Source organism: Amphibalanus amphitrite, unplaced genomic scaffold, assembly GCF_019059575.1.
Source record: "Amphibalanus amphitrite isolate SeventyFive unplaced genomic scaffold, NRLGWU_Aamphi_draft 000106F_arrow, whole genome shotgun sequence".
In the NCBI taxonomy this organism is placed as follows: domain Eukaryota; kingdom Metazoa; phylum Arthropoda; class Thecostraca; order Balanomorpha; family Balanidae; genus Amphibalanus; species Amphibalanus amphitrite.
In genome coordinates this window covers 1,069,110-1,094,991 of record NW_024881601.1, presented here as the reverse complement: position 1 = coordinate 1,094,991, position 25,882 = coordinate 1,069,110, and the positions used below count along the sequence as shown (strand labels likewise).

Below are 25,882 nucleotides of genomic sequence, written 5' to 3'. Positions count from 1 at the left end.
GTCGGCGCCGGCTGCCGAGTCGCCGCGTCGCTGCGGCGACAGTATGTTCACTTTACACCGCTATTACTAGAACAGTTGTGAACCGATTTTCTTATTGCTTGCACGATGAGATGTCCAATTCAATTCTTGACAGTTAGCCATAATTAATTTCGCATTCATCTTATGAGATATTGGCGAAAAAACAGGAGGGGTGGGCGAAATTCGCTCTTCCCCCTCCACTGCGCATGCTAACATACGTTTGCATATGTGCAATTTTCTTCAAAACTTATGAATGGCCCACTCTAATTTTTTTCACAGGTTGTTAAGAATATGGTAGGCAATAAAATATATGAAAATGAGCCAAATCGAAGGTGACGTGTTTTTTGCTATTTCAATATTCGTGCTTAAGAACAGAGTTAAGCAAATTTCAAGATCATATATTTAAGTAGGTGCAATTCTAAACAAATGCTTAAGAAATTACCTAAACAGTAAGGTTTATTTCATTCAAATCAAACAAGTACAACCAAAGTTATGATCGTTCAAAAATATAAAGATGCAGCATTTTGTAAAAATTTGATGCCCTATCTTTAGAAGACCTGTGGTCAGAATGTGCAAAAAACATCAATGTAATGTCCGGGGCCACACAGGAACTCGCTCACAAATTTATAATAAAATCGCTGATGGTAAGGTGCAAAACAGCCGATTTTTGTTCGATTTGACGTGGAATGCCCCACCTGGGCCGACGCGACACCTGTGCCACTGCCCGCCGTTGTCGGCATTGCCGAGCGCCGTGCGTCTTCTCGAATTGAATTGGTGTTCAGTCCTCTGAGACAGCTGTCCTGTCCTCCGGTGTTAAATGCGTGGTGCGTATGTTGCGTTCTCTAGGATTGCGCATTCTCTGAATTATGCGTCCTCTAGCTCCGGGATGGTGCGTCCTTTCAGATTGGATGTGTTTTGCCTTCTCTCTCTCAAGTCGAATCGGTCTCTCTACGTGCCAGTGGAACTCAGACTACCAGCTCTCCGCGTTTCTAGCGTCGTCGTCCACTGACCTCGAGCTCGGGTCTGTGAGGAGCGGTGGGAAATGCTCGCCCCCGGAGGCAGCCAGCTTTCCTGGGGAGGGAATTTTCCTGCAGCACTAGGAAGATGGCGTGGGCGAGCGAAGACGACGCCGGTGTTTTGCGGGACTGTCCTTGGTGATTTTAGCTCCGTGGGGTGCAACTGACGCGCGGTGATCGCTGATTACGGCTAGTGGGAGAGGAAGATTGTTCCGATTGAGCGCTATTAGCGCGGCAAAGCTCATTAGGAAGACGTGCGGACCGGTGTTATCCAGGATGTGACATGAGGCGTCTCAGCTCTCATTTGCCTGTCGTCTGAGACCTTTCCTTTGACGCAAGCCAACAGGATGCGGATCTGGTGTGGACGAGCTTTGTGTAGGCATCCCTGTCAGGAGGCCATGAAGGTATCAGTGACGGTGTGATCCGCATTGTAGTTTTTACGGCTGCCGGTGCTATTACATTATTTCTAACAAAAAAAAGACCGTCTGCAAACAAACAATTCCAGTGTAAATAAGTGGAGCGCGCAGATATGCATACCTGTCATGAACGCTTACTGATTTGATGTTTGCGATGGGGATGAACGATATTTCAACAAAGCCATCCATTCCAACCGATAGCTTTTGTGTGTACAAATTGTTCTGTGCGATCAAGCAAACATATCAGTTTCTTCCGTCCACATGTATTTCACCTCATGTCCGTCACGTATCTAGAGCTGCCAATAACAGTCAACATCAAACGCACAATGCACAAGTAGACCAATATTGCTACCAAAAACCAGCACGGTCGGTTCGGCGCTATCCACAGCGGTAATGGAATGATGACGTATTAAAATGAGCTGCCAATTGCCCGGGTGCGTGCCGATGGGCCATCATGGCACCTGCTCTCGCGCGGGCATCATTGCACGTTAGGCTGCGGGTTTAGCACCGACTGCGTGGCACATGCCATTTCCATTCACGATAGTAACGAAACGAACACGGCCGTTTCGTGCCGCAGTTGGCTCACGCGAGGGTCTCACGCTTCCTCGCTTCACTCCCAGCCAGAGACGGCTAATCCCCGTCCCAGACTGCCATACAGTGCAGGTACACTTTACAAATCAACCCGAAAAACGGCACTCCACTCGAGACTCTAGGTATGAACGGACGGCGCGGTAACTCGAGCTGGCCGGGCGGCGCCGGGCGCGGAGACGGCTGCTCCGGCCCGCGTCAGCCGCCCGCCCGACTGCTCTCTCAGCTATGGCTACTAAGTACAATAGACGGAATGTATCAATGGTCACAACGGTAACTGTTGGCAATCAGGAGCCGCGCGGAGTGAACCGGCATCTCCGCGCACAACCAGCGAGCTCCAGGACACAACACACACACACTCGCGTGCGCGCTTCACAATGCAGTAACAGAGGGCCCGATCGGCCGCGATGAGATGAACCTAAGCATATATGAACGAACATGAGTCACATCCTTATTAGTGAGCTGCTCTGGAGTGGTCGGTTTCGTTTGCATTCCCGGGTCTGGACATTGGCAATGAAAGGAAGTCCTCCTTTGGGGAAATTCCCCTACAAGGTGAGAGATTCCTCTAGCATCTGGAGAATCTATCCAGAGAGTTGAAGTATCAAAAGTGAAATCCACTGATCGGGCACTATGTGGCTCATAATATTTAAAAAGGTGTTATAGCCGCATAGTAGTCCCCCTATTTGGAACCTGAAACACATTTGACCCAATGTTAGACGTTAAAACTATTGGGTAGATTCAACTGAAAGAGGATTCTCTCAGACACATTCAGATCGTAATTTGATATTCATTCATTCCCCAGATTATACTCAGCTCGATTCTGACAATAAATACCACTAGATTCACAGAGATTCGCACGCCTTTGGCTGTTACCAACCCGCTCAAACACTCGCCGCGGCCGGGACAGAGCCCTTACCCGGCCGGCCCGACCCGCGCCCGGAATATGCCGCCTTCAGAGATCGATCGGGGGGGGGGGGGGGCACTACCGCAGCTGCAGCGACTGTGAGACCGCTCCCACCGGCTCGCTGTCACTGTAGAGGCTATCGGAGGTGGGCCGACGCCTCGAACCCACCGTCTCCTCGCTGCTCAGCTCCCTGCTGCCCTCAGAGGTGGCCGCTTCCGGCTCCTGCTCGTCCCCGGAGCTGAGCGGCCGCTTGGCGCAGACGCTCTCCGTGGGTGGGTAGTCCGGCAGGCGCGCCGACGGCGGTCGCGCGCGCGTGCGTGTCACCGGCCGTCGCGTGACGCACTTACGGCGCAGCGCCGGCGCCTCGCCACCGTCGTCGGACTCGGACTGACGCGCGATGAGAGCGTTACGCAGCTGGCGGCGGCGCGCCGGCAGCGGCGCCGTGTGCACGTCACAGTCGCTCTCGCCAGAGCTGCTCAGGTGGCGACTGTAGTGGACGCGCACAAACGAACGGCGGCTCGGCGACGGCTGCACGAAGCACGCGTCGTTGTCGCTGTCGTCGAGCAGGATGCAGCGGCGCGAGGCGAGCGCGCCGGGGATGTTGCCGTTCCCGGAGTCGGCAGCGGCGAGCAGTTGGCCGGCCCCGCGCGTCGCCAGCTGCCAGTTGTGGTTGGCCTCGTCCGGCAGACGACCGCCCGGCACCGTCGTCGTTGTTGTTGTTGTTATGTCGTTACCGTTGTCGGCCAGGCGGGTCTCGAGGGCGAGCGTCAGCGGTCGCTCGGGCCGGCCGTCGGGCGGAGTCTGGGTGCAGCCGTCGGTCAGCTTCCGGCTGGGGCTGGGCGGCAGCGGGTCGGGGCTGCGCAGCATCGCTTGGGCCCGGCGGCTGGTACCGGCCTCCAGTGACAGCGCGCCCGGCCCGCGGGCGGAGCGCGAGGTGCGCTGCGCCATGACGTTCATCTCGCGCTGCTGCTGCTCCAGCTGCAGCAGACACGTGCTCAGCTCGAGGTAGAGGTTGTTGGCGCGCTCCAGTTTGCGCTCGTAGTGCTGCCGGATGTCCTGTGCGTGCCGCAGCTCCTCGCGACGCTTCCTGACCAGCTCCTCGCCTCCCTGCTGGATGCTGGCGCGCTCCGAGCGCACCCGCTCCATGTGCGCCTTGACCTCGCGTCGCCAGAGCGCCTGCGTGCGGAAGTAGACGTCGCAGGGGATGTTGACCACCTCGATGGAGGCGATGTCCAGGTGCATCAGGATGTGCCGGAAGGACGGCCGGTTGCGCGGCTTGGCACTCAGACACTGCTTGACGAGCAGCTTGAAGCCGTCGGGACAGGTCTGCGGGACGGGCAGGTGGAGCGAGTTGCTGCCGACGCCCCAGATGATGGCGCTCGAGTCGACGTCGCTGTAGGGCATCTCGCAGGTGAGCAGCTCCCAGAGCACCACGCCAAACGACCAGACGTCCACCTTCTCCGAGCAGGGCTCATTGCGGATCACCTCCGGCGCCATCCAGGCCACGGTGCCGGCAAACGACATGCGCGTGCTCATGTTGTTCCACTCGCGACTGGTGCCGAAGTCACTGATCTTGATGCTCTCGCTGCTGCCGATCAGGATGTTGGGGCTCTTGAGGTCGCGGTGAATGATCTTGTGCTGGTGCAGGTAGCTCATCGCCGTAGCGATCTGCTTGGTCCAGTCGACCAGTCGTTTCGGAGCGATCTCCTTGCCGTCCTTGAGGTGGTCGTACAGACTGCCGTAGGGACAGTACTCCATGATGATACAGAAGCAGGGCGCCTGCGTGGACACGCCCTTGAACTGCACGATGTTGGGGTGGTTGAGTCGCCTCAGGTGCCGGATATCCGTCTCCTTGTGTTCGCGGACCTTCTTCACAGCCACGGTCTCGCCGCGGAGGCTGCCTCTGAAGACGGCGCCCTGCGCGCCCGAGCCGAGCCACTGCAGGTCACTGATGTGCTCGAACGGCACCTCCCAGTTCTCGGGCGCGGCCATCGCCTTCTTGGCGCTGATGATGGTCCAGACGGGCCGCAGGCAGCCGAAGATGCCCTCCATGAGGCCGGTGGGCGGTACGCCGCGCCCCTCGCGGTAGCCGACCTGCATGCCGGCCTGGTCGGGCGAGGTGTCCGGGTCGGAGGCTGGCTCCAGCGGACCGCCCGGCGGCGACAGGCTGGCCGGCGAGCTGAGCGTCAGCTGCATCAGCTCCTTCTCCAGCTTCAGCACTCCGGGCTGCATGGCGTCACCCTCGGAGCGCGCCAACCCTGCCGGAGGAACAGAGAGGGTCAGAAATGTCGGAGGGAATAGAGACGGTCAGCGATGTCGGAGGGGACAGGGGCGGTCAGCGATGTCGGAGGGAACAGAGACGGTCAGCGATGTCGGAGGGAACAGAGACAAACAGACGGAGCAATGGGGCAGTAGCGGTTAGACAGGGACGAAGCGGGGACTGTGCAGCGTTCACTGGCGCTAGACAAAAATAAAGAAAACGATGAAACGTCACACAATCAGCCTAGAAGCGGACAATTATTGGAGTTGAAATAAGATATATACCTGTCATGGGTGACTTTTGTCAAGAGCTGACAACACCAAGGAGGAGTCGTGAAGTGAAGGAGTGCACGCGGAGCTACCGGCAGCGGACCCGACTCCGACCCGTCCGCGCCATGCTCGCCCGACAGAGTGACACTGGCCGGCCGCCGCGCCGGGCGCGGTGCAACATTTCCCGCTGGGCCGGTAAAGTGCGGTTATACCACCAGGTAAACGGGCCCTCCGCGCGGCGCCCGCGGCTCGCCCAGCCTGAGAATCGATCGACGACGACGCAGTCACAGCAGCCGAGAGTGGGAGGAGCGCAATCGTCCGCGACGGCATCAGACCGAGCGCAGAGCGGCGCCACAGCTGGTGACCTTTACCCGTGAAGGTCAGCGGGTCATCGGCACTGGCCACTCCATATAGCGCGGCTGAATGGCCGCCGGCCACCGCCCGGGCTGAGCGGCTAAATGTCGCCGGTCAGCCGGGCACTCGGCCGGTCTTCCCGGCGAGTCAGTCCCGGCCGAGGGCGGAGTGCAGCTCTGACACTCAGACACTGACACTGCGACAGCCACCGAGGCGCAAATCCGTCTTCAAACCTTCCGAGATTGTGGGATTTCCAGTCTGTTTAACCTTTACGCAACGCTCTCCTTTTGGTGTGCTCTAGATTTGCTGAGCAGACTAGGCCGTCCGAGGAGTGTTTTCAGTCACGATCAGAAAATGATCAGAACAAATCTAAGCGCTACACATGACAGAAAACAAACACCCGTGAGTACATTCGTATTCGCACAAATGCCACAACAAACAAGGTTGAGTTCATGGCCTGCAGCGGCCACCTTTTCACGGAAGCGCCGATTACTCCCAGCAGCGTCCACTCTGCACGCTCCATGGACCCCGCTCAATAGGGACCGTCTCCCGGGTAAAACGAGCGTACATACGTCGGCGCGTGAGTCACCCAGGTGAGGAGGCTATCAGATGCTCCGATCGTGGGAGAGAACGACTAGTGAAACGGAGCCGGAGCGACCACCGGCCGGCGGGCATTTCCTCATCGTTCGCCAAACAGCGACATCATCAGCTAGTGAGCCGAAAATGGCTGTTTTATGGGCCGCGCGGTGAACGGACGGGAGCCACCCAGAGTCGCGGAAATTCGCCTGGAGATGCCCGGAAAATGACCAAACGAGCATTAGACTCGGGAGGGCTGAGCGATTCGCCGTCCAATGCAGCGAGCATGCATAGCGGCAGCATGAAATAATTTGATATACTTCAGGCAGCATCCTAGCGCTGCGGTCGTCAGCAAAGGCGTGGTCGTCGACCGTCGTCCCCACGCATCAGTTGCCAGAAACCAACTGTGTTGATGCTTTGGTAAAACCAGCTATGCGTCCGTTTTCGGTCAATCCATCGGCACATGACTGCTGTTGGTAAATGTTCAACGAAATCGGACGTGATTGGGCCACCGGCCAAGCCCGAACTGACATAAAAAAGCATTCAGATTTGGATTCAAATCAAATCTAAACAATCTGGTTGACCTTGATAATGACCACAGTCATATCGAGAGCAGCCTTATTCTTCAGACAAACACAAAAGAGACCAACACATAAACACACAAACAGCCCTCTAGACCCAGGAAGCCACCGAATGGCAGTCTTCAATGACCTGTAATATACACGGCCCACGGGTCATGAGGGACCGTCGGTTTCATGTCTTTGATGGCCAAGAGCCCAAACTTATATCAATATATAACCGCCCGCCTACCGACGTCTGTTCCGTGTATTTCGTCAGTCGTTCACCGACATCACGTCTCCACGTCACGTCTGGACGTCACCCACGTCACGTCCTCTCCACTCACAGCAAGTCGGCTGTACTCACGGCACGTCCCATGCACCCAGGCCACGGCCGGCGGCATTGAGAGTTGCCCTGCCCTCCCACGGCCCCTGCACGCCACATGTATGGGCGCGTGACCGCCACCCCCGCCGACAGCCGGTCGGGCGGGGGCGGCAGGTGCGCCGCCTCACACAGCTGGCGCAGCCGGTCCGCCGCGCCGGCGCAGCACAGCCCGGACCGGTCCGGTCCAATCCGCGGACAGGTATACAGTATACAGCGTACAGCACACCCGGGCGCCGTGTAATAGCCGCCCGGCCAGCCGCCGGCCACATACAAAGGTAATCACGACTGGGGCCGACCAGCTGCCCAGACCGGATGTGGCCGCCGTAATGGCGGCGGCGGCGGCCGAGAGACGAGGGTGTGCCACCGCTGCCCGCGGCCGGCCGAAGCACGATTGGCCACCGCCGCGCCGACACTGCCGGGTCCAAAGGGTGTGCCGAAACCGCCCCCGACGGCCCTACAGACACCCCACAGGGCACAGACCCTACAGACAGCTTAGCGGCCGACGGGTGCACGACAGGCCACCGCCACCGCCACCCCTGCCTGGTCCTGAAGGTGTGCCGAGCCCGAAACCTCCCCCGCCAGCCACCGCCGCCCCTGCTGACTGTTACGCCCACGACGGTGCTAAACTCCCGTGTTAGCGACGCTGTCTGGGTTACAGCAGGGCACATTCGGACACCACCACGGTCACGGGGATCGGGCCGCTCGTATATACCTCGTTCCCGGAGCCGACGTCGCTTCGCCGGAGCCGGAAGGTTAATGGATGGGGCGGTCCCGGATTGGGCGTCGCGTTCGTCGAAAGCTGCGCAGCGAGCAGTTCCCGTCGACACCGACGGAGCGTTGTCGGAGCGACGGAAACGACGACCGACGGCGGTGGGGGGGGGAGGGGGAGGGGCGGCGGACCGACGGCGGGGTGAGATGGATGGCACACTGGACGGAGAAAACGCCGGAGAGGTTCGCAGAAATGGCCACTGCAGATGAGCTCGTGATGTTGACAGAGCTGGCATAGATAAAGCGGCAGTTGCTTCGGAACGTTAGGGCGCATCGGCGCATTTTGGTCGTTGTAATTGATGAAGGAAATGCAATATGTGCATTGCGAATGAGAATAAACTGGGCAAAGTTACCACTCGGGTATCTGATTCGAAGGAATGTCGAATGCTAAATTCAGCTGTTCTCTGGAACTTTTCGTTTCTTTGTGCATTTAAAAGCTTCAAGGATCGGTCGGTAGGTATATCACGTTACAAGGTTATCTATGTAGGGTTGCAAGGTTCCTTGCACACAGCAACTGCACATTTACAAGGCTGGCGGATCGCAAAACATGGCTTGAGCGTTCAGATGTGTTCGACTTTTTCCACGGTCAAAAACTACCGACACCTAGCTGAACATATGGCGTGAACAGATGCCCGTTTACCATAATTTGTCATGCAGCTGAATACGGCTATAGAATGCGATGGACGGCAATCAGGCTGGTATTTCAGTGATAGGTAAGTAGGTACCTACCGTTTTAATGGATTGTGAATTAAACAAAACTGAGACAATTAAAAGGCCGTGGAACGAACTTACTATGCCCCACTTTTGAAATCGTCCACTGTCCGTGCAGATATAGGTGTCTGACTCACAGCACTCCGCAAGATCTGCGTGAGTAAGCAGTTAGTTGGTATAGGTACTACGCACGACACTGATAGGCTTCACCGGTTCGCTGGCAACGGTACCGACTTTGACGTCACCGCCCAACTCTGACGTCATATCGATTGTGGCGCTGGCGAGCTTCTTCGAATAACGGCAACGGCCTATGATCAGCGGGTGGATAGCTCGTGCTTCGTACCCAAATATCAGACCCATACGCTTCGACAAGTTCGTCACTATTGAGCCGTGAGCGAGCCAAGTCGAATATGGCATGCTGCATGAGGCAATTATTCCATTTTGGTAAGGTCGTGTCCACCTTTCAGACTCAACTGATCGCACCGTGCATCACAGAAGTGAACAGATAGTGTACGTACCGCGTCACGTCACATGCCGTGACGCGACGTTGGATGTTCTTCCTATCAAATGAAGCACGAGATCGCACCGAAACGCAAGCCATCGTGTTCGTGCTACAATGCCATGTAGACTCTGGCAGTGAGTGTTTGAATGACACTTCCAGTGCCCTGGATGCCACAGCACAGCAGAAATTGAGTCCTTCATTTGGGAGGACCAATTGACTGGAGATTGGGTGAGACCGGACTTAGAATGGATCATCTAATGATTTGAAATCCAAGTGTCATAAGTATTATATAGTCGCCAGCGGGTTAAATCAACTTGACACGAGACAAACCGTCTTTAGCAACCACAACTTCAGCTAGCTATGGCTTAGTTGCGATCCGGTCAAGTCCAGACCCCGGTCGCCGGCTCGTCAGGTCATCAGATCGTCAGGTCGACACACCAACTGCAGGCCGTGGTCTCTAACGGTCACTGGCAGGCCCGCAAGGTCGTAAGCTAGTTGAGCATCAAGCCGCGCAGTCATTCAACCATCAGATCGTCGGGTTATAATGCGAGCACAGAACTGCTAGTCGTTTCCCCTCTGGCGACCCTGGCTACGACCATATTTGGCTCATGGAGCCCGCCGAGAGGACGTCACATCTCCATCGATCCGGCTCATGGATCCCGGGCCGGGTGCCCCCAGCAGCAGACGAGTTGTCCGCCGAGTGTTCAACTTCCCTCACTCCCGCCCTCACAAGTCACATGGAGCAGCCGGAGGGAGGATAACCATTAACCGGTGCGGTGGTATCTGAGTAAACTCAGAGATCTTTAGTTCGCCTCTCCGGCTGCACACCTCCACACTCAGGGTCAAGGTGGGCTCAAGGAGAGGCACTAGTCGTCCCATTGGAGTGCCCGCCTTCGTAGTTTTTTTTTTGTGTGTGTGTCCATTCAGCTGGTAATTTATCATCATAAATACCAGGGGGTCGAAAGAAGGGTGGAATTCGGGGATAACCGGCAAGAAGAGGTTCGATTTGATAAAGGTGGTCATTGCGGCACAGCCTGCATTCAGGGGTTTACCACTAGTGTCATCTAGCGAGAGGAAACAAAGCATGACCTTCGTCTGTGTGGAGCGACACTATCTCGAAGGTGAAGACGGAGTCCGGCGGCAACGGAGACGAGGACGGTAAAAAGGCAAAACGTGTACCTACCGTAAAAGTATACAGCTTGGTTACATTATGTGATAGAGCAGCATTGAAAGAGGAAGACAGCTGTCAGCAGGAGTTTCACATAGCAATGCAGTTATGTCGTGGTTGCATGTAGTACTAGATCTATATAAAGGTCAGTCCCGTGCACCTAAGCACGTTATATAATAGCAGAATGTTGCAATACAAAGGGGCCTTTGTTACGTATGAACAATCGCCATTCAGTATTTTTTCTTCTTCAAACGTAATGCCGCGATAGATCGTGTCGTGACCAAACAGTTGCACATTTTGTACAAAAAAAGACAATATTTTACTCGACGTTGACATGAAACAGGCCAAGAAATGTGAATAGGTACAACCTTTCAGTTACGGTGAAATTGACAGAAGTTTCAACTTAAGCACAAATAAAACGCTAAATTCATTGTCCCGTGAAATATTACCACGAGAAGCGGAAAGAGAATTATGCGCCGTGATCGGAGGCCGACAAAGGTACCTAACTACCTACCTACTCGTACCCACCAAATGAATAAAATATTGATGACAGTTTACAAATGATCTCCCAGATATAAGGCCAAAAGAGTGAAAAGCCAATGACAATAATTATTATACCTACGTAAAATCGAATGACAAAGCAAAGAGGCAGGAGTCGTGTGGAGCGGCCATTTATGGTCATTGCGGCACAGCCTGCATTCAGGGGCTTACCACTAGTGTCATCTAGCGAGAGGAAACAAAGCTCGACCATCATCTGTGAGGAGCGGCACTATCTTCATATGCACACCACACCTCCAATGTCATCTACATAGGTGCATGCACAATAAGTGCAATGTAACGAGGTCAGATGGGAGCGTCTCGGGTCGATAGGACAGGCGCCGGCGGTCCCGCACTGTCACAATCTAGGTACCCTCATTCTGTCACACCAGACTGTCACGGTGTCATCCACGGACCGATCACGGCCGGGATGACAGGTCTGGCAGGTGGCAGACAGCGCGGGACACATGAGGCAGAGGTGAAGAGAGTGATGGACGTGACACAGTCACGGGCGCCCTACTACTTATGTATTCGGATATGGGAGACAGCCCCTGCGATCAAGAAAATGATAAGCAAATGAAATGATCAAGAAAATGATAAGCAGCAACAATGCGCGCGCCACACTGAGATGCAGACGAGAAAGAGCACACTCAATGAGCACAGTGAGATATACCGATGTTTGCACAGGTCTATGTACGTACCATCTGATAATTCAAACAACAGAGTTTAGTTTGATTGAGTTTTAATTCATTGATTTTTTTTTTCAGGTTTAAGGAAAGATTGCACGGGAAATCTGAAGAGCTCTCTTGGATGCAGGAGGAGGCTGGAGAAGCTTACGTGACGATTGTCTTTCTCTTGGGATGGACGTCTTCGTATTATTAGTAGATAGCTTCAAAGTATCGAATGCGTAAGAGTCTAAGACTGTAAGAGCAGTGTCTCAATATTTATTTATTTATTTGCTAGATACCGCTATCGTATGGCAACTGTTCAGTGAGACTACAGCTCCCCGTCCAGTGCATATGTAAGTACATCTGAGAAATACCGCGACCGGTTTACGACAATCGCCCATTCCCTGTCGGTGCAGATCTGACCATAAAGGAGCCAGATTTGGTCAGCGGGGAACCACTTCCAGCCATCAGGGAGCCAGAAATGTCCTTCAGGGAGCTAGATAAGAAATGACCGTCAGGGAGCTAGATGAGAAAAGTCCATCCGGAAGGTAGACAAGAATAAAGAAATGTCCGTCAGGGAGCTATAGATTTAAATGTCAGGGGCCAGGTCTGTCCGTCGGAGCAGCTCTGAGCTGACCGTCAGGGAGCCAGCTCTGACATTCAGGGAGCCAGCAGGAGCTGTCACGGCCCCTGAACCGACTGTCAACTGCGGCAGCGGGCCGTGGACCGACCACTGCGCCTGGTCAGGGCCACCGTCCGCACCCGGACCTGGCGCCAGCCAACCGTGACCGAACACACTCACACATACAAACACAGATAGAGGATACCGCTCGGTACTGCCCCAGCGCGGCCCGCGGCGACGGAACACCGCACACCCGACGTGGAACCGGATCTGGGAGCCACGCATTGCATGAAATTAGGGGTAGGTAAGTGTCATAGATTCGCTTTTAGAAGAGATTCATTTCGATGAATACCTACTCCTATTTAACAATTTTTTATTTGTTTGCTACGGGCCGGAGGACAAACTCCACTCTCCATTGAAGTCTCACATTGTCAGCTGTCTGCTCTCACAGCCCAGTCTCTGGTCTAGGTGACCAGTGTCCAGTCCGGTCCCCCCGCTCTCAGTGCAGTCGCCGCTCTCAGAGCTGGACATTGCTCTAATCCGCTACCCGGTTTTCCGGCGCCTGACAGTCAGGTTTTCCGCGCTCCTCACCAAACCACGCTTGCCTGGCGCCGACTGGCTGCCGTCAACGAGGCGAAATTGCTCGCGGTGCGCAATGTTATCTGCTCTGTACAGTATGTCTAAAAAGTATGTCCCCTAGTTTTTTTCTCCCATGGTAGGCGAATCGGTAACTTGGCTGAATCCTAGTTGCGGCACCCGGCCGCCAGGGGCGCTGCCACGCGAGTGGCCTTGACCGCTCGCATGTCATTGGCAGTTCGGACCCTCCCCACCCCGGTAGAGGTGGGGAGGAGAGCAGAGGGGAAGAGAGGGGAGGGAGGGGCACCCGCTCGGCACTGGGTGATACCTGGCTGACCCCGCGCTCCCTCGCTGACCTCCGTCCTGCCTTCAAGCGAGGACCGACTTCCTCGGCCCACAGCGGCCGAGCGGTAGAACCGAGCGTGTGGGCTTGACTCCATGGCGGCTGTGAAGCACAGCTACGATAACTCGGCTAGTGCATGAGGAATAATGCTTGTTCCAGAAATTTCTAACGCAATACCCGTTACAGTAAGCGTGGATACGTGAAAGGAAAAGGGCCACCTTTAACCCTCGCTCGTATTCGTGTTTTGCCAGCGTCTAACGTATAGGAGGGGGTCCCTTGGACCCCCTTGCCGTTTGGCACCTGTTATTTTTTCATAGCTAGAGCTTCGCGAAAACGAGCGTGTTGCCCGTGACGAGAGGAAGCCAATAATACCCAATTTTAAGGTCCCAGGTCATTGGTTGTCGTGGAAGGGTTCCGAGAACTACGCCCAGTCACGGTCATCGCCCAGTGGATTGTCGCCCCCCCCCCCCCCCTTAAGATCTCAGCTCCTATAAAAGCCAAAACGACAAACTTTGAAGGATGGGTGGGACACTCTATTGTGTGTTACTTTCATGACAATAGGTAAATATCTTCAAGGTCAAATGAGGTTAAACGGGTCCAAGTCTGTCAGATGAGGGTCTATTTAGTGTCTACTACACGCCCATACCTCTAAAAGTTACCGGCCGATTTTATTATTTCTTTCGCCTTATGACGACACATACACTTTTTTAAAGTATATATTGAGAATCTCTAATTAATCCAGCCATAATAATGGCAATTAGAGCTCTGTTAGGAGAAAGATGTCTTCCGGTTGAGACGGGGAACAGCCGACGCGGAAAGAGTGTTACAAATTTGCGTTAACACACTCGTAACTCGAAATGTTACCGCTAGTTTTCTTTTTTTCACCGTAAGATTGTATTTACATTTCCAAGTCTTCACAGAGACTTTGACGCAAATCGATCATTAGCAGCGGTAAGCAGCGCAATGCAAAGGCGGAACTGGCCGGCGCCGGCAGCGAGAATCGGCCGGCGCCGGCCGCCGCGCCGCCACGCCGCTCCGGCGGGATATTTGACTTTGACACACATGCTGTTAAAAAAGTTGTAGACCGATTTACTCATTGCCTTAACGGCAAGATGCGCAATTCAATTTTAAGTCAACTACCGAAAACTTGACGTTAATAGAATGATAATGGCGTAAGATACTTGCAAAAAACAGGAGGGGTGGACGAAATTCGCCCCCCCCCCCCCCATCATCCACTGTGCGTGTTATGAAATCAGCTGACGCAAGCGACCATTGGTGACCCGATTGGGTTATGACCTTGAACTCGGGACAAGGAGGCGACAGACGAGCGACTCAGCCACTTGGCAACAATCGGGGGAGTAGCGCGCCAGCTTTGATTGCATACCGTTCCGCGATTTGTTTTGCGCTGTGAAATGCCGTATCATTGCAGCGAGTTTGAAAAGGGGCGTATAATTCAGTTAAGAAATGAGGGGAGAAGAATAAGTGAAATCGCAGAAAGCATGGGTCGCACCGAGAAGACCATTCGTAAGTGGCTGGCCCGTTTTGAAGAAGAAGGCGAGGCTGGAATGGCTCAGCGCCCACGCTCAGGACGTCCACGCCTCACTTCAGAGGAACAGGATCAGGCAATGGTGGAGGTAATATGAACTATCTAATATCTATGCTTTATTGTATGTAATTATTGTTTGCTTTTTGTCCGTTGCATGGATGTTTGTTGAACTATTACGTGCTGAATGCTGATGCAAACAATTGTAAAACCTTTATCATATTGCGGACGCGCCGTCCTACCCATAACTGAAAACTACACAAATGTGCACCGTTCACTCTCAGCTGAGCATCATTTAATTGAAAGGATAGGGTGGGAAATAATTGGAACAGCTGGGGCAGCTTGAACATAGTATGAATGACACAAAATTACGGAAAATCCATAAGTGGCACGACAATAAGACCAATGAGGGACATAATCATAACTAAAAGGGCTATCATATTAACGGGTTTTAAAGTTTCATGGAATGGAGATGTTGACGCACATTATAAGAAAACCAGTAGCGGCGGAACACCTTCAATTAAAGGGGGGCACTGCCGACTTTTGGTCCCATTTTTTTCATGCAACGCCCATAGGGCTAATGTTAAAAAGCAAAAATCAGAGGGGGGCACGGTGCCCCGGTGCCCTCCCCGTTCCGCCGCCTATGAAGAAAACCAATTTCGCAAGTAAAAACGCCCCACAACAGGTCATTGCAACTTCATTGCAGCGAAAAATCTGACATTGCTAGCGCCTAATACGCAACGGCTTTTGTTATACAATGAACTAATAAGTGCCTTCATTCCAAGATATTTGCTTTTGAAACTAGTTTTTAAATATGGCAAAATAATTTGTGACGTAGGGTAATTTGAACATAGTGTGATAATTTTAATGAAAACCGGGATAGCTCCGAAAAATTACGCTCATAGTTTTTTTTACCCAGTTCTTCGACCCAAAGTAGTAGCAAATAAGTGATGCCTGGAATATTTTCCATTACTTTCCATCACGTGGTTGACTGAGGAGGGGAGGGCTCTAGAGTCCCCCCCCCCTCCCTCCTATATCCAAAATCACTGGGCCGATTGTCAGAATTCAAACGGCGTTTGATATAACCCTAGAAGAGCTGTCTGACGAAACCTTCTTTATTGACTTCGAGGTCTCCGATGACCCCACCATTCAGGTCAGTTTAGTTCGGGTTCACAATTTGGTCTCTGGCTGCCGGCTAACAAATCACATTAAGTTCATTTTTTGGTTTACACACTAGCCAATATGTATATGCTTATGAAAACCATAAGGGTAAATAGTTCAATGTTATGCATCAAAATGGGCGGAACATGACGTCACTCTAACGTCATTCCCGGACAACCTATTATAGCTACGAAATTTCCATTTAGCCACAAGGTGTCAATTGATGCAGTCTTAGCGGTCTAGAAGATATTTAAAAAAAAACGGGTGGGGGGAGGCTCTGTAGATCCTCTTTAGTCATGCGCGAGCTAACAATCGCTTAAATGGCAGGCACCTATTGCAATTGGAAAATGGTTCGTTTAAACGCACCATTTTACCAGATAGCATCAACTATTATGTGGTAGCAAAATTAGAGGGTTAACAGACTTGTCATGATCAACCATACCAAGTTCCAGCATCGCAGTTGGTCTAAAACATGGTTAGATAATAAAAACTTCGGACCTTTTCAAATTTGACCATTTCAATGACTCCAATAAAATGGAGCCCAGTTAGGTATTTAGTGATAACTTATCTCTCAGTGTAGGTTATATTGGAAGACCCATCAATTATCTTTCATTTGTGCATAAAAACATTAAATTCTTCGTAAAATATCACTGGAGATCTCCCTAAAGCATTTTTCGAGAAGCATGGCAAAGTCACCCCGTTTACGGTACCAACCTGTTTGCAATCCTACAGTTGGCGAAGGATCAGCCCTTCATGACGGTGCGGGATGTGGGAGCGGCCACGGGCGCTCCTCATCTGCACCCGACCTGCATCTCCAACCGTCTGAAAGAGGGGGGACTGCGGACCTACAGGGCTGCCCCAGCTTTGCACCTCAGTGAAGTCAACAAAGCAAACCGCGTGCTTTTCGCCCAAGAACTGCTCCCGAAGCCCGTGGAGTTCTGGTCAAGAGTTATTTTCTCGGACGAGAAAATCTTCCGGACTGACCAAACGGGAAAGCTGCTTCTCCGAAGGTATGGAATGAAATCCATTGTTCAATACAATCGAACAATGTCATGTGCAGTTAAATGACAATCGTTCTTCAACGGAGCAATTTCATAATTATTAACCCTCGCCCGTTTCGTGTTTTGCCAGCGTCTAACGTATAGGGGGAGGGGGCGGGGGTCCGTTGGATTCCCTTGCCGTTTGGCCCCCGATGGAGCTAGAGCTTCGCGGAAAAAAACGAGAGTGCTGCCCCTGGCGATAGGAAGCCGATGATATTCAAGTTTAAGGTCCTAGATCATTGGTCGACCTTCCAGGTCAGGTCAATGACCCAAAAGTCGGGAAAATCGGGCCCTGCTAGAACTTCGTATAGTGAAGGTGCTATATTTTTGGGGGGTCCTGGTCACGAATATCATTTTAGGTTTGATCGCAGATTATGTCTTGATGCATTTAGGCCAGGTCGGGCCAGGTCAGGTCAGGTCAACCAGTAGGCGTCCTGCCGGCTATCCATCGTAGGTGTCAAGCACTACTGACGGCTCGTAATATATTACGAAGGCACCAAAACTACTTCGTAAATGTTTAAATGGGCGCCAAATTCGAAATCAGCTCCAAAAACTACCTTAAGAACATAACTCAAAAAGTGAATCGAGGTCATCAAAGATCAATGACCTTAACCTGATATTCACGTGACCTTGACACCCACAGTAATGCATAGAACCAACATAGGACAAACAACTCTCTCTCTCTCTCTCTCTCTCTCTCTCTCTCTCTCTCTCTCTCTCTCTCTCTCTCTCTCTCTCTCTCTCTCTCTCTCTCTCTCTCCCTCTCTCTCTCTCTCTCTCTCTCTCTCTCTCTCTCTCTCTCTCTCTCTCTCTCTCTCTCTCTCTCTCTCTCTCTCTTTCTGCCGATATCGCCCTGTAATGCTATTCTTTTCCTCATTTTAGGCCGAAGGGACTGCGCGACTCGGAGTCCTTCCTACGGACAAGAGACGCTAGTGGACGGCAGTCTGTTCACGCGTGGGGGTGGGTGGATGGGTTTGGGCCCGGAGAACTCCACCGTGTCATCGGGCGCCACACAGCTGACACATATGTGGAGATTCTCGATGAGGTAAAAACTACTGACGATTAACTGACTGATAAATTAATGACAAATATTTGTCGATTTATGTATAAAGCTTGTGAGCTAAAGGAAGCGTGATCTATCTAATCACTGCCGTTTGAATTGTTCGTTAAAAATCAGACAATGAGCAAAACAAGCTGTATTGGCGTAGGAAATGTGGGAAAATTTTATTTCCAACAACGAATGTAGCTAGCATATTTATGGGTGGCCCACTGAATAACGAGGAATAACTGCAACTTGATTGCGTCAAACGGTAAAACACACCTGTGCAAATTAAGCATGCTGCATGATCCACAATTGTATGAGAATTTTTTTTTTTATAAAACAATGAAAACTGTTGCTCTATTGAACCAGGTCCTGCTCCCGACGTTGGAGCAAATGCGAGGGGCGGCTCACCAGCACGTGCTTGTGCAAGACCATGCTCCTCAACACACGGCAGCCGTCACCAAAAACTGGTTTGAGGAGCACCAAGCTCAAGTAAATGATTATATTGCTATCTGCTGAAAAGTTGTGGAGTAAACAAATAAATTTTCTTATTTTATAATTATAATATTCATGTCTATCTGGTTTCTAATGTCAAATCATAAGTGTTCAACTTATTTTGTATCTGAGAACAGAAAAAATGGCTGAAGAGTGGCAAATGCTTAGCAATAAGCGAAACAAACCCACGAGCCGCCATGGGGGGGGGGGGGCGGCATAAAGTTGCCCCCACCCTTTACGTTTTGTGGAATATCTCCGAAACCTGATGAGCTATGAATGTGAAACTTTGCTTAGTTTCAAATGAATACCTAGGCAATGTTTGAGGAAACTGTGGTGGTTGTAGCACTTAAGATGACGTCACAGTGACGTCATAAAGTTTTGTCGTTTTCCGATATGGACCGTTTCTGATGTCGCTGAGCATGAAACTCAACTGTAAATGAACCAGACAGCACCTGCTGTCATCCTTAAACATCTAAGTACTCTTCCAACTAGTTCCTGACCAGTGATCGGTCCTTTATATTCGGTCTCGTCTGTCGGATATATCGTGAGAAAACTGAGAGTCGCAAACCTATAATTTGACTTCTGACGTCAATGTGACATCATTTCAAACGGAATCGACACCAAATTTAGACACAACCTCGGCTAGGTATTCAGGAAGATGTGTGCAAAGTTTCGCTTTTCTATCTCTTCGCGACGATTGCGATATTGTCGCAGAAATAAAGGGGGCAACTATATGCCCCCCCCCCCCCCCAAGCGGCCGGCGGGTGGCGCGGAGGCCCAGCGGCCGCCGGGTTAATTAGGAAAAATTCATCATAGATTGCAAACGAACGCGTAAAGGCAAAATGAAAACGGACATCAATATCACAATTAAAAGCGACTCATCATTACAGGTGGCTGTCGTGGAGTGGGCTCCCAAGAGTCCAGACCTCAACATCATTGAGAATGTGTGGGGCGTAATGGCCCGGGAGCTCGGCGAGGACGGTGGTCTGCGCGGCCTGACCTCCGACCAGCTGTGGACACGCGTGGAGAAGAAGTGGGAGGAGCTGCGATCCCGGCCGGCGATGTTTGCCTCTCTGGCGGCTTCGATGCCCGGCCGTCTGCAGGCCGTCATCGAGAGCGGCGGCGGACACACGGGATACTAGGAGCGCCAGTAAGGTTGGTGAATTTAGAAAATGACTTCAGCTGCCAATGCATTTACAGCAACATCGATTGTATGGGGTAAACCTTACATTGATGAATATTGTAAAATATATAAATATTGTAAAATATATAAAATTATTGGTCCCTATCGATCTGGTCTGTCTTACGAGCTCATGCCATGCCATGTCATGTCATGTCTCACGAGCACATGCTCCGCTCCAGGTATGGTGCTGCTGACTTGAGACCGACGACCGACAACTGTCGAGCGGTTGATTCCGAGAGTCTAGCTTGTCGCCGGCGGCGATGCTGCCGTGGCTGTGGCTGCCGCTGCGTCTGTTCGGAGCCTGCTGCCGTTTGACTCCGTATCGGCCACTGCTGAGTCAGGAAGCCTTGAACGCACCGCTAGCTCGCTATGTTATTTGTGTCTGTTCTTAACCGTTTCTGTGCAGTGTGAGAGGTGCTGACTTGTTTTGCAGTGTTGATTGCTCTGAAATGTGTTTGTTGAAAATACTACAACTGAGTGTACCATGATTAAGTGTTGAAAGGCTAACCCTCGCCTTTATAGCGGGGTCTTAGACCTCGGGTTTCCTATTCGGTGTTCATAGACGCCACTGACCGGTTGCAGCCTAACCCGAATGCACAAATGATATTTTCACAAAAAGTATTAAATAAAAGCCAAACGATATGCCAAGAAAACTTCATTTCAAGAAGATGTAGGAGGCTCCTTTTTTACATTTAAGCTATTGACTTGACCTCGAAGCTAAGCATTCGAATCGTTGAATTTGAAGCATTGAAGTCGTTGAAACAACGTTCAACCATCGTTAGGGTTATAGGTCACGAGCAATGCGCTCGCTTTCTTCAACAAAGCCATATACCCAACCCAATCAGGTCCAAACTGTTCGTGGGTGGGGGTGCAAGCCCCAGTTGATCGTTAGCAACTGTTTATTAAATGACCAACACGGACGAGATTTAGCAAAGTTAACTATCGCACTTAAAGGGACCCTCCCACCTTCAAAAAAGTTAATGAATTGGCATGACAGTGATGTCGCTCGGTTCAGAAAGAGCAAAAACGAATATCTACCAAATTTCATCGAAAAATATTCACCGGTTTTCAAGATATTAGACTTTTACTTTTGTTTACTTTTTAGGATCTCCGCTGTTCCTAGCGACTTTATTTGAAAGTGCGGCATTTGTTGCGCGCAAAGCAGCATATACCACCGCGTGCTACAAAACGTTTTAGTCAAACATTTAACGGACGTTCGAAAGCCTGATGACGTCATCAGATTTCCGTAATGGTTAAGAGATAGGGACCACGCTGGTCCCACCCTGCAAGTAAAAGGAAGAAATTTCTTGAACACCGTAAAGCTGCGGGGGTTGCGACCAGGATAAATGGTGGTTTCTGAGCCTGGCCGCAAACTTGGCTATCTCAACTCAAAACTAATGTTAAGGTGGGAGGGTCCCTTTAAAGGAAGGGGTTGTCGAATGAATCCCTTGGTTTTTCCGAACAACTCGCGTAGAAGTCGACCGGTCGCAGAGTAGCTACCAGTACTCCCGATTTGTTTAGTTTTAAACATCCTCTAACATTTTAAGGACCCTGACCTATAGTTAGCATTTGAGCTGTGACTGTTTCTCCAGACAACGTCGGACCAGAATTCCGATCGGCGTATTATACCAGCGCATATCGATAGTTCCGAGCAAGAACATCCTAAGTGTCAAATTTTTCGAAGTTAGATTTTTATACCATTCGACTCACCTCGTCGAGCTGAGTCGAATGGTATAATATCTCAAATTCGAAAAATTTGACACTTAGGATGTTCTTGCTCGGAACTGTCGATATTATCGGTGAGTTTCCAGACTTTATTATAAACGTGTTAGCATGTGAAATGATGTTGTTCCCATTAAGTATGATGGGTTTCAAGGTCGGTGGTCAGATGAAAGCCATTGGCCTTAATCCTCGCACTTATGGGGGGAGGGAGGGGCGAGTGGCCCCCTCCCTCTCGGTTTTTTGCAAATAATTCGCGCAATGATGGCGATCGCGATGAAACATTTACTACCCTCGTATTAATCAGTTTAAACATACCATGATAAGTTATCGACCCTGACCCAAATGACATATGACCTGTGACCTGACCCCAATCTAACCTAACCTATTGAGGCTGACTGTCTCGGAACTGAGGGCCCGGTCTCAGCGAGCACTGGGAGCTCGCTGAGACCGGGCCCCACAGGCAAAATTGGCCTCCTACAACCCGATTACCGTATAAGGAAGGTAACGTAAGGTGACCCGTTAGTCGAGACCATGTCAGGCCGGAATCGCGATTCAGCGTATGTCAGTGCACCGTATCAATGCCTTTTTAATCTTTGTGTGAAATGATGTTCACCCGCCCCCCCCCCTCCCCCCTCGGCCGGCGAGGGTTAAGGGTGTCAGAGGGAAAATTCCTCTCAAAAACGGGGATAAGAGTGGAAAATTGCATTTCATGTAATGCCAAAAAATAGAAAAAAGGGAGCAATGATATAAATTGTTAGGTATACAAGTTGGTAAAATGTAGAATGTTAAACGACAATCTAAATGCTTTTCTCAGTAAAATTGCTTGAGTGAATTCTGGACAATTGCCTTTGAAAATTAGAGATGAAAGTGTAAAATTAGTTTTATTTTGATGTCGTTTCCCACCCAAATGAAGACATTTTGGGACAATGTCATTTTCTGCACCGACCTACGAAGTTGACAAGGCTTCAGTGCACCCTTTGGTTCAGACACGGCTACCAACGTGACACCTTTTCCTCGTAAGAGGCACACACATACACACACACACACACCTACACACACACACACACACACACACACAACACATCCAAAAGCTTCCCTATCCCCACCTTGTGCCCACATCAGCATTTCACCCATTTGCGCCAGAACCCTTGTCGTTTGGCCGCGACAACTACCAGCTTACCGGCGCACCCCTCACTAAACGCGCTGCCCCGCCCGCTCCCCTCCCACTCCCTCCCTCCCGGGGTCATGTCACGAAGGTTCCGGCTTACGCTACTACCGGCCGCTGCGCAGCTGTCTGACCCAGCGCTTGGGAATTTGTAGTCTGGTGCGGATTCAGCCAACTACCGGCTCGCGACACCAGCGCCGCGTAGTGGCGACGGGACATTCTTTTTAGACACACTGTACAGCGGCCAACCAGGAAATAGAGGGAATTATACAGAGATGCAAACACGTTCTGAGATTGCACGCTGTCAAGAGCAGCTCGGTGGTCTGGTGCCTGGTCGCATATGTAGCAGACCACCAGACGACCGGTCCAGCAGAATTGTTTGTTTGCCTTGGACTCCGGAATGTATTAATGTTCTTTGCGCTGGCGCCCCAGTGGAATGTGCAGACATTTATTTAGTTACCCGTGTTTGAAGCCCAGATATTTGGCCATTATGACTATGGACTCGTGAGCATGTTTAGATGATTCAATTGGTCGATGGATAATTTGAGCGTTGGGCCCCGACGATGGCTTTTAGTTTTTATCCTGTGTCTTTATTATATGGGCTCATGATACGGTCATGTGACGTTAGTAGATAATTACACGTTCAATACACGATTAAGTGGGTATACTGTATACATAAATTTCCTAAGCCACCTAGGCCACCAAGTTCGCCTGTCCCAGATATTCGCAAAACCTGTGGGCAATGTTATATGTACATATCAACATATGCAGCCTTCGCCCACAGCCGCTCACGAGCGCTGAAACGGGGCAAGCGCCTACGTTTTCATTTTACATGATTGGCTCCACCCTCTGGTGTTCTCTGCTGCGCCCACAACCATGCCTACGACGTGGCCACACCTGTAGCTTGTCAGGCGGGTCGCGCTTCTGCGTTGCCGTTTTCACCCCACTCACAGTTGACCCTATCCAACGGCAACGCTACTAGTCAGTCAGCAGAATTCTCTAATCCCCAATCAGTGGTCATCCCACTCAGCAGTACAGGACTGGCTGCCAGTGACACCCCAATGCAACACAGTTCGTCAATGAGCTCAATGAGCTCCCAATACAAGTCCTCGCATAAGACCTATCATCACGGCACTGGCATGGCCTCCCAATATATCGCCGGCGGCCCAGCCATCTGTAACCTCCCAATACATCGCTGTCCGTCTGTAAAACTCAATACATTGCCCTGCGTCAATAAAACTTCCAACACATCACTGTCCATCAATCGACTTCCCCACGCCGCCCTGTCCGTCGCTGCATAGCTATGCAAATGCAGCGGCTGGGCTTCGCCAGAAGGGGAGGCAACAAAGGCATGTAAAGCAGAGGCCCAACATGCCCCGCACCCGCGGGTCCCGCGCATGGCGCCGCACCCAAGCTCCACTGCGGAGCTGGCCAGGCTTTGAAGCCTTAGGGCCCAGATGCTGGGGGAGGCGCGGCTCGAAGGCCGGGGATGGCTCTGCAGGTGCGCCAGGGGTAGGGGTCGACCAGGTGGACGGGGAGGGCTGAGCAAAGTTCAAGGGCGATACACAGGTGCGGGGAGGATGTTATAGTCGTTTGGTGAAGTACCGTGTCAGACGACGAGATGCACACTGGGGGACGGATGACAGTGGGGTGGTCGGGAGGCAGGGATGACGATCGGAAGGGGAGGAGCTGTTGATCGGGCGCTAGCGGAGGGGCTCTTGGTCGACAAGGGAGGGAGTGGGTGGGGATGTAATACAGTCGACAGGTGGTAACCGTGTGTTACCTGACGTTCCCTTGTTGCCGGATGCGCAGCCGTTGGCGGGTGTGGTACGAGCCTGACCAAAACGGGGAGTGCCAACGGTCGCCGCAATGCGATGCAATGCTAGATGCATGTTCGACGCCATTGCATACTGCGATGCAAATGATCTAGAATCAAGGCAAACTGCAAATGTAGATGAATGCATGACGCAAACATGGAATGCCGTTCGAAGACACACGAATCGTGTACAGACGGAAGCCTCACTGAGGCCTCTTACTGACCTCGGTTGCGAGGGACAGCCCTGTAGTTTCTCAATGCCTACACACTGCATGGAAAGAACCGTCTTCAGATAGTATTCGTCCCCTGTACTGACTTGGCTAAAGGTGCGCTCAAGTAGCAGCGGAGCAGCCCTGCTTCCTCCGAGTGACGTAATAATGGATCCGTTCTCACCCGCACACGTCTACTCTCACAGATCTCACCGAATATCTCACCAACCGACAAACCATTCCAAGCATTGCCATAAGACAGCCAGTGGCGGATCCAGGGGGGGGGCAAAATGGGCATTTGCCCCCCCCCCAAATGGCATAATTTTAACATTACGCCTATGGACGAGGCATGGAAAGAATCGATAAATTGTTATGGTTTGCCCCCCCCCAAAAAAAAACTCTGAGCTGGATCCGCCTCTGAAGACAGCTACTGTTCACATCACACCTGGGGCTACCCCATCCAGCAGTGTCCAGACTCCAGAGAGGCGTCAGGAGGGCGCCCGGAAGCCCCGGCAGTGGCGCCCGCGGCCTCCGCCCCCGGGTTCCAGATCGACGATCGATAGGCCGCTACTAAAGCCGCCCGGTGAGCGAAGGACGGAGGAAACGCCTCGGGGGCCCGCCGCGGCGGAAATGCCCGAGTGGTACTGGTCTGGGCCTGGCGAGGCGGATATGTTGGGATTGGATGATACTAAATGAGTTATACCTAACAGCAGCGCCACATCAACTACATCCACGGAGGGAAGACGTCGAGTTTGTCGAGGAAATGTCAATCAGTGCCTGCGATTTGCCTGCAGAGAAAAGGCGTTCATTATTCTAAATCAAAATAATCAATCCTCAGCGATTCCCAGCCGTTGCCAATATACTACAGGCACCCTCCACCGCACCGACTCCGCCTCCTGCCTGTGTTGAGTCTGACCTCGGCCCGCCTCACGGGCCGGGCAACGGTGCGGCACGGGCCACGGCTCGCGGCCCCGCTGCAGCTGCGCCAATCGCAGACAAACGCGGCGCACACAACGTCAGACGACACACAATTTTCGAGCCCCACACTCGATCCACTCGGTACTCACATGCGCTGGGGCTACTCATCCACCCGTCCTCGTTGTCGTTTTGGCGGCAGAATCGTTCGCGCGCTCGCGGGGCCCACCGGCCGCGGGACACACCTCGACACACGACCGTCCTCCGCCGCCGCCGCTCGCTTTCTCGACGGCCGTGACGTCACAGCAGACAGCCGACGGTGGCGCCAAAACAGGGCGCGTAGTGGTGACCGA

At 52.0% G+C, this 25,882-nt stretch overlaps 1 protein-coding gene across 1 annotated transcript; it reads right to left on the bottom strand.

The window, feature by feature from the left end:
* Nucleotides 1–1,697: 1,697 nt before the first annotated feature.
* On the bottom strand, nucleotides 1,698–25,837 carry LOC122380752 (mitogen-activated protein kinase kinase kinase 13-A-like). The gene is made up of 2 exons (XM_043364165.1): nucleotides 25,682–25,837; nucleotides 1,698–5,200 (listed from the first exon to the last, which is right to left on the bottom strand). The coding sequence occupies exons 1-2, from the start codon at nucleotides 25,698–25,700 to the stop codon at nucleotides 3,021–3,023; spliced, it is 2,199 nt and encodes a 732-aa protein (XP_043220100.1). The 5' UTR covers nucleotides 25,701–25,837; the 3' UTR covers nucleotides 1,698–3,020.
* Between the last annotated feature and the right edge of the window lie 45 nt (nucleotides 25,838–25,882).